This window comes from Tasmannia lanceolata, unplaced genomic scaffold, assembly GCF_043159265.1.
Source record: "Tasmannia lanceolata isolate RefF3 unplaced genomic scaffold, GAP_Taslan_0.1 ptg000013l, whole genome shotgun sequence".
Lineage (NCBI taxonomy): Eukaryota > Viridiplantae > Streptophyta > Magnoliopsida > Canellales > Winteraceae > Tasmannia > Tasmannia lanceolata.
In genome coordinates this window covers 38,600,853-38,609,611 of record NW_027518690.1, presented here as the reverse complement: position 1 = coordinate 38,609,611, position 8,759 = coordinate 38,600,853, and the positions used below count along the sequence as shown (strand labels likewise).

The window sequence follows — 8,759 nt, the reverse complement described above, 5'->3', positions numbered from 1 at the left end:
AATGGCCTAGCAAGTTCCTATAAAAAATAAAAAAAAAGTTAGAATCACGCGTAAATGTGAAACCTGGGAAATAACAGCATAGAATAGAGTCATAGGGGGAACCCGGTTTTATCTTAGAGTGAAGAGTGGCATTATAAAAAAAGGTACTGTGAAATTACCCCTCAGTTCTTCCTCTGCAACTCCTAAGAAAGACAATGAGAAAAAGAGGAAAAGAAGAAGAATAACGGAAGGGTAGAAAAAGAAGAGAAAGAAAGAAAGAAAAAAAACAGAGCGGTGGGGGTGGACCCATATATCTTAGAGAGAGAAAAAGGGCAAAAAGCTTCAACGTCACGACAGTAAGAGATCGTAAAAAGACAGCTAGCAATGAAGGGGAGGCTCACCTACCGTAAGAACAACTACTACTACTAGTTGTTTGTTTTAGTAGAGAGACACTACACCCCATTCCCCTCTTCTTCTTTATCCCCCCCTTTTTAGCTTTCTCCTCCTTTCATCACTCTCCCTATTCTCTTCTTGGGAAAATTTGGTTGAGATTTTTAAAGGGTCTCTTTGTTTGGAGGAAGATAATTGAGGTTTCTTTTCCTTGCATTTGTTGGGGTTTGAAGGGAAAAGGGTTTTAGGTTGTAGTTTGATTTTGAAGAGAGACAGAAAGATTGGAGATTATATTGTTGAGGTATACAGTCAGAACTCTCATTCTTTTCATGCTCCCCCATTTTTAATATTCCTTTTTAAGCAAATTTCTGGCACTACCATGTTTTGATAATTGCACGAACTCAGCTTGTCTATTCTGTTTTAATTGGCTTTAAAGGTTATTACAGTTGGCAAAAAAGTTCTTTAAGCCATTTAAAGCGGAAAATACAAGCTGAGTTTGTGCAATTATCAGAACATTGTAGTGCTCATTTCAGTAGCTTTGGAAAACTCTGCCCTCTAACCTATAATTGCACAAATTCAGCTTGTCTTTTATGTTTTAATTGGCTTCTAGGGTTATTACAGTTGGCAAAAAGTTCTTTGAAGCCAATTTAAACAGAAAAGACAAACTGAGTTTGAGCAATTATCAAAACATGGTAGTGCAAATATCAGTATCTTTGGAAAACTGTCAAAATTCCGCCCTCTAACCTAAAATTCTTCCTCCATTTCACATTTTTCTTACTTTTTTTTCTTGCTATTTTTTCATTAAAACCCTCTTGGCCAGTTGGGTCTGCATTCAAAATTAAATGTGGGACAGTTCATGTCTAACTAACAACCACAACCCATTTAAATTCCACCCCCAAATTATCCCTACATTTCCCCTGCAATTTCCTTGTATAATTCCCACCATTTTATAGTCTCTTTAATTTTCCCCCAAATTTTGTACTTCACTGAAATAAAAAAAAAACAGCATTTTCACTCCAAAAATAGAACCAGGGTTGCTAAAATACGCCTCTGGGGCTTTTAATCCCCGTTTTTTCCTTCACGCGGAAAGGAATAAGAAACGCGTATTGGGTAGGGGGGCACATGTTACGCGTACCATATCATGCATATCCCTTCTTAGCTGTTACTTTCTAAATAACGGAAATACACCTTCATACGCAATCTTTTATAAGATCACTGTATTAATATTTCCCCATTATACTCTATAAATTTGAAAGTGACCCTTTAAATTTCTATTCATCTTCTGTTCTTCTCATTATTTTTTGAATTATCACAGATAGGTGAAACCATGGTTGGGCCTAGTTTTACAGAGGAAATTGATACAGATATTTGTGGGGATTTCTTTGACCATATTGAGGACTTATTGGATTTTACTAATGAGGAAGTGGAAGGACTTGTGGGAGGTGATGAGGATGTTTTGGGACCCGTTTGGCCCGCCGCTCCGGTGCCGGATTCCGGTACCGGTTCTGGGTTTTCCGGGCATGGTAACAGCCAAAACAGTGAGGAAGATTTATCTGCAGAGCTTTCAGTTCCTGTGAGTTTTTACCCTTAGTTTAGTTTTACTACTTTAATATTAGCATTTTTCAGAAGAATATACTTATTTTGTTCTAATATAATACAAATCTGCATGTTTTTTAGCTCCAGAAATCAAAGGGTTAGAATAATCATATGAAGCTGAAAATTTGGGTACGCCCTATTTATGTCGGGGCCTCTCAAATGAATGCTTTGGATCATCCAAACAATGTGGGCCCATGTGTTTTTAGCATACGGACTACATAATGTTCTCTAGTCGGACAGCTTGAAACACTAACCCTTTCTAGAAATGATACTCCTACGAGAAAACAGTTTCTACACGCAAGTGTAGATAAGTTATCTACACACTAGCTTAAAATACAGTGGAGGGCATATTGCTTGGGTGATCCAAACCATTCATTTGATTGGCTCTTACATAGATAGGGTGTCCACAAAAAATCGGCTCCATAGGACCATCCCAACCCTACGATTTGTGGAGGTAAAATGGACGTGTATAAACCTTCACAAATCTGTCCATTATTTGTTTCCAGTCCAAAGGATTAGGATGATCCTATGAAGCTGATTTTTTGGCAACACCTTATCTATGTGAGGGCCAATTAAATGAATGCTTTGGATCATCCAAATAATGTGGGCCCCACTGAATTTTAAGCTAGTGTGTAGATAACTTATCTACACTAGCGTGTAGAAACCGTGTTCTCTATTCTACCTCCTTTTGTTTGTTATTTAAAAAAGACTGCATTTCCGCCAATTTTGTTTGTCTTATTTTCATTTTCAGGAAAAGACAAATGAAAGTGGTGGAAATATCATTTCTTTAGAACCGCTCCTCACTGGGAGTTGTAACAGCAAGGTGGAGTGGGGTGATAAATGAAAAAGAAAAATTATTAATAGCCAATATAAAAATGGAAATGATTTCAACACAAACATGTTTTGATACGTGGCGCTCATTCTTGTCTTTAATATTTAAAGAGCTGTAAAAGGGTTTTTACGGTCCCCAAAAGCGCACTTACGGGAAAATTAAGGGTGTGTTCGGCAACTATTCTTTTACGGGATTTCCCTCTTTTTTAGGGGTGGAGAATGACGAAAGCCAAAAAAATCTCAAAAATCATGTTCGGCTGCTTGAACCGCTAAGGTCTGTTTCAAAAATTTCTGCTACTTTTTCGACTAAAAAATAGGAATCCTCAAAGCGATAAATAACCGTTTCTAAAATTTCTCTATAGTTGTGTTGCGGAACATGCCCTAAATGCTAAAAGATGAAATACATGAGGGCATGTATAAACATAGTTGTGCTGAAATCATTTCCCTATAAAAAATCTTCTGTGGCCATCAATTGTTAAATACACATGAGGAGGTGGCCCAGTGACAAAAAGGGGGGCATATATATCACTATCGTTATCTTCTATTTTTTTTTACTGGCTGTTGAGAGCTTTTAGCGAATTGTAATAGCCTTCGAAACCTGGTTAGCTGGTTAAATAATAAAAGACAAGATGAGTTCGCTCTATTATCAAAATCATGCTAGGGCGAATGGAATATATTGGGGGGCATCTTTGATAATCGCCCACGAATTCCCTTATAATATATTTTAATAAGCTGTTAAAAGTAAAAAACATGTTTGGGGTTAAAGCGAGTTTTTTATGGTGTCTGGCCGTGTAGTCCAGTATTTTTCTAGTTATGGCCCACACCATGGGATGATCCAAACCGTCCATTGTTGGGCCATATGGTAAATAGGTTGTGCCCTAAAAATCACTTCCGTAGGATGATCCTAACCCTCCTATCCTCTACAGATTGGGGGGTTGGTATCATCTTATGGAAGTGATTTTTGGGGCACAATCTATATTCATCGTAGCCCAACAAATGAACGGTTTGGATCATCCCATGGACTATGCCGTACAGTACTTTTAAAGAATACTGGACTATAGCCGCACTCCATATGAAATCTCGGCTAAAAGTAAAAAACATATAAAAACGTGTTTGCGCTAACTCATGTTGTCCTTTATTATTTAAACAGCTGTCAGAGGTGATTACCGTTGCCAAAAACCTAAAAGACAAGCTGAGTTTATGCAATTATCAAAACATGATAATGCCGATATCAGTAGCCTAAAAAATTTGTACCCTTTATTTAACATGGCTTCCCATCAAGATTTTGGTCCACAATTTTGATTACTAAGGTTAAATTTCAATTGATTTTTGCACCTGGGTAAAAAATTTCTAGCAGGTATAAAAATGAGGACAATTTTCGATTTTGGAAAAAAATTTCTATGCAAAATGAGATTACCAAACACTGGAAAATTCATTTCCAACTATAAATTCCCTTTTTGGATTGCATGATTTTTCCTGCAATTGAAACAGGGAAGAACAGGACCATCCTGTTCATTTCCAACCACCCTGTTCTTCCCTGCAATTTAATCCCTCTCAAACAATTTTGCATTTCCGAGTTCACCCGGAGAGTTTCCGAGTTAACCCGGAGACATCATAAAGCCATCTATTTCCATCTCTCTATCTGATCCTTTTCTTCTCTCTGTTTTTCAGTGCGAAGACATCGCCCAACTAGAATGGCTATCGAATTTCGTGGAGGACTCGTTCTCCTCTTGGAAGGCCGAACCAGATGACTCGGAGAAACTCAACCAAAAGGACTCACTGTTCCGTTCCTCCAGCCCGGTCTCTGTACTCGAAAGCAGCTCATACTCCACAAAACCAATTCCCCTCAGCTCAGACACAGTCATTCCGGGCCGAGCCAGGAGCAAGCGCCCCCGACCCGCCACCTTTTCTCCCCGCCCGGTTCCACCCCTCCTCTCCCCCACCTCCTCCACCTCAGACCTCACCCCACTCCCACTCCCTCCACTTGTTCCTTCCAACTTCGAAACTGATGTCGGTGCATCTCGCAAGATCATGAAGATCAACTGTCAAGATCGTCAGAACCTTGATTGGACTGTCCAAGACCCCTACTCTGCTTTAGAAACCTTCGCAGAATCCCAACCCCCGAAAAAGATCCGCAAAAAGAAACCCCCCACTGATCGACCCCCTACTTCTCATCAGAGTCGCCAGTCTGAACATCTGCCACGGAAATGTATGCATTGTGAGATACAGAAGACCCCACAATGGCGGGCTGGACCCATGGGGCCCAAAACGCTCTGTAATGCTTGTGGGGTTCGTTACAAGTCGGGCCGGTTGTTCCCCGAGTACCGGCCCGCTGCGAGTCCGACTTTCGTAGCGTCATTGCACTCGAATTCTCATAAGAAGGTTGTGGAGATGAGGGTCAAGTTCGGCGAGAAGGGACCTGCGCCGGTACCGGAATTTGTGAGAAAGAGCAACACCCGGCCCCTCCTTGATTCTAATGGCATGTGAGTGAGGGTTTTTGGGTTTGGGAAAGAAAGAAGGTTCTTGTTGGGTTGGATTGTTCTTTTGAAGTTTCTACTTTTGTATAGCTGGGGGTGGGGGAAATAGAAGTAGGAAGAGCAGAGATAGAAAGATACAGTTTAGTTAGGTGAGAGAGGAAACATGAGAAAGATATAATGGGGGTGGAGAGAGAAGAGTTAGGGTTAGTATTATGGTATTAAGTTAGGGTTTAGGAATGGTGGTTTAGGTTCTTTTTTCAGGTATTGAATTTGTGGTTTTTAAATTCTTTTTGCAGTTGATATGTTGTTAGGAAAATGTTCAGTTGGTTTGATATTCATGTTTTCATCAGTTTATTATCAGTTGAGTTCAATGACTTCATGGGGTTTTTGGTCGTGGTTTTCTTTCTTTATCACATGGTGTTTGTACATTTATAAGGGGTGATTTGCTAGGGACAATTGCAGAAGGCATTATGTAGAAGGCGTTTCGTGGAACAATTCTTGCTCCCATTGGACCATTTGTATCTAAGTGCATAAGGATATATAATCATGAATCCTCTGTTCGAGAAATAAGAGGATCCCTCTTTCTTATTCTTAAACAAGCTCCTGAGAGGACTCAGTTGATCAATGATTTATGTTTCATCTTTCTTTTCCTTTTCGTTTGTTTCAAGAAAGAGATCGATCAATTCCTCACTATTCCTCACTCCTTGCTGAGATAATGGCACTCCTCTCTCCTTTTACACTTTTCGAGCACGTTTGGCTACCATGAATTTTTGTTCCAGGAACATTAGCTGACCCAATGGTGAGGGATGGTGGGAGAAGGATAGATGGTAGAGAGATTGAGTGAGGAGAGTGCAAGAAAAACCTGAAAAATCAGGAAACAAAATACTCCACTCATTACATGATAGACTTTTTCCCGATATTTTAGCCACTTCTCACCCTTCAACTCATAGGCACCCTCTCAAATCTCTCCTTCTCCCATAGTCCCACCTGCCCTACCCCACTCTCACCACTTGGAGACACTGATTTAACACGACAAAAAATGCCTGGCTGCAAGACATAGCCTTCATAGTAACAATTTCCACAAAACTATTGGCCAACAATTAGAAATGTCATAATGATGACAGGACTGCAATTATAAAACACCCTAATGTTTAAAAGGACACTCGATAGGGGAATTTTATGGTGTTGGATGGTCACCCGTCTTCCAATTATTATGCTTTTGATAGTGACATTTGGTAGAAGATGACACAGTGGAGGAGATGGCTTTTCAAAGACATGGGGTCGCCATATTATTTTTTTCCCCACTATCTTCAAATGAGGAATGATATTTAGTCTCTTGTTTTGATGAGCCACTTTTCACATTATTTAAAACTTCGAGTGGCTATTCCCAGTTAGGCACATGGTTGGTTCTCTCATTGATTGAGATCACCTTTATAGTGATTTCTGTTAGAGAATTTTCAAAATGCAAAGTAGTATTTAGAAATTAAAATGTAATTACAAGTTTTTAATTTTAAATATAAAAAGAATTTTAAGACAGGGCCGGTCGACCGGGTATCCTGGGTGACTGCAGATTGATTACTGGAAACTAAATTGATTTCCAGGGAGATGTCGGAGGTCGACCGCGGTTCTTTGGATCGTTAAAAAAAAAAAGAAGGATAGGTGCATACCGGTGGGCGACCGTGGTAGCCAGGTCGACCGCGACGGTTCGAGAAATGATCCGTTGGGAGAAAACAGACATGCTTTTCACTTCCGTTTTTCATCATTTTTTCATATCTTTTCTTTCCCAAAGAGTTATTAATGTTTTTCCTACACAAATGACACTTTGTGGGTGAGCCAAGACACTTAAGTCACAAAGAGTTGTGATCGAATGGTCATTAATCAAACCAATTAAAGAGATATTTTTAAGAGATGTTTCTTAGTGAATAGACATCAAGGATTCTATAAAATGAACAAAAACCTGTCTTTTAATAATGAGAAAAATAGTTATTGCTGTAGTTTTCTTCTCTCTCTAGCAATCTCTCTCACTTGTATTTTCAAGATAGTTTTGATCATAAAACATAGAACTAAAATCTGTTTTATGTAGAAACAGTTTTAGTGATTTTCTTTAAGCCTTGGAGTTCTTGAAAGGTGTTTTGGGTTTGATTCCGCTTGTGCAAAAGCGTCATCAAACATTTGTAGAATTGTTCTACAAGGCTTCATTGTATCATGGAGGCAATTCACGGATTCCCTTCGCACACAACTGGTGGGGCGAATATTGTCTCAAGGAAAGCGATTACGCGCCTTGAAGCTTCTCTTCTTCTTTCTTACATCCTTGCCTGATGGATATTCCTACCAACAATCTTAAGACAATATTCTGAAGATCTTCATGGCGCAATCAATGAAGCAAATGACACAAGATTTTGTGAAGTTGTAACGCTGTAACAAAGGCAACTTCAAAAGATGACAAAAGAAGGTTCATTTTATACTCACTACTCTAAAAGTGGTGTATGTACTTATTACACCAAAATTGGAGATTGTTGAAGATGAGACGACTGCTCAAGCCAGTAAAAAAAGGAAGTGGGATCAGGATGACTACTAGTGCAAGGGCCACATGCTTAATGCCATGACCGATGAACTGTTTGACATCTACAATAATATGGAGTCGGCGGGAGCACTTTGGACGGCTTTAGAGACAAAGTATCTATTGGAAAATGCCGGAGCCAAAAAGTTTGTAGTAAATCATTTTATAAATTTTAAGATGACTGATGATAAGTTGGTAGTTGATCAAATCTATGAGATTCAGCAAATCATTAGTCAAGTTCATCAACAAGGGGTGAATCTTGATGATACAGTCATCATACCCTCGATTATTGACAAATTGCCACCGTCTTGGAAAGACTTTAGAAAAAGTCTTAAACATAAAAAGGAGGAGATGTCTCTTGAAGATTTGATTCAAATTAACCCTCCAAGTTGAGGAAGAATCATGGCTTCGAGATAAACGAGAAGATATTGAACCATTATCTTCTAAAGTTCATGTGGTGGAAAATGTCAATATGACCGATACTCAACATTGGAAAGGTAATCAGAAGAGGAAGCATCAAAATGGCAACGGTTCTGATAAGAACAAGAAGCGCAAAGGAACTTGTTTCCAATGTGGCAAAATGGGCTACTGCAAGAGGGAGTGTCGATCTAAAAAGTCAAACACTCAAGGAAATAATGAAAAGTTTGTTACCATGATATCCGATGTTAATTTTCTTGAAGGAGAAGATGCTTGGTGGATCGATTCGGGAGCTACAAAACATGTTTGCAAAGACAGAAGCACATTTTTGACTTATGCACCAGTCGAAGATGAAAAAGTTCTATACATGAGGAACTCTTCAACAGCAGAAGCCAAAGGAAAAGGCAAATTGAAACTTGAATTCACTTCTGGAAAGATCCTTACTCTTACTGATGTATACCATGTACCTGATGTTAGAAAAAATCTTGTTTCTGATAGCCTTCTTAATA

At 39.1% G+C, this 8,759-nt stretch overlaps 1 protein-coding gene across 1 annotated transcript; it reads left to right on the top strand.

Moving 5' to 3' along the window:
* Positions 1-353: 353 nt before the first annotated feature.
* LOC143890062 (GATA transcription factor 8-like) lies at positions 354-5,666 on the top strand. Its single transcript, XM_077394604.1, has 3 exons — positions 354-670; positions 1,685-1,942; positions 4,468-5,666. The coding sequence occupies exons 2-3, from the start codon at positions 1,697-1,699 to the stop codon at positions 5,281-5,283; spliced, it is 1,062 nt and encodes a 353-aa protein (XP_077250719.1). The 5' UTR covers positions 354-670; positions 1,685-1,696; the 3' UTR covers positions 5,284-5,666.
* The last annotated feature ends 3,093 nt before the right edge of the window (positions 5,667-8,759 follow it).

Coding starts and splice junctions, on each gene's coding strand:
- LOC143890062 (XM_077394604.1), top strand. CDS start 1,697: ATGGTTGGGCCTAGTTTTACAGAGGAAATTGATACAGATATTTGTGGG. Junction 1,943..4,467: donor CTGCAGAGCTTTCAGTTCCT/GTGAGTTTTTAC, acceptor TCTGTTTTTCAG/TGCGAAGACATCGCCCAACT.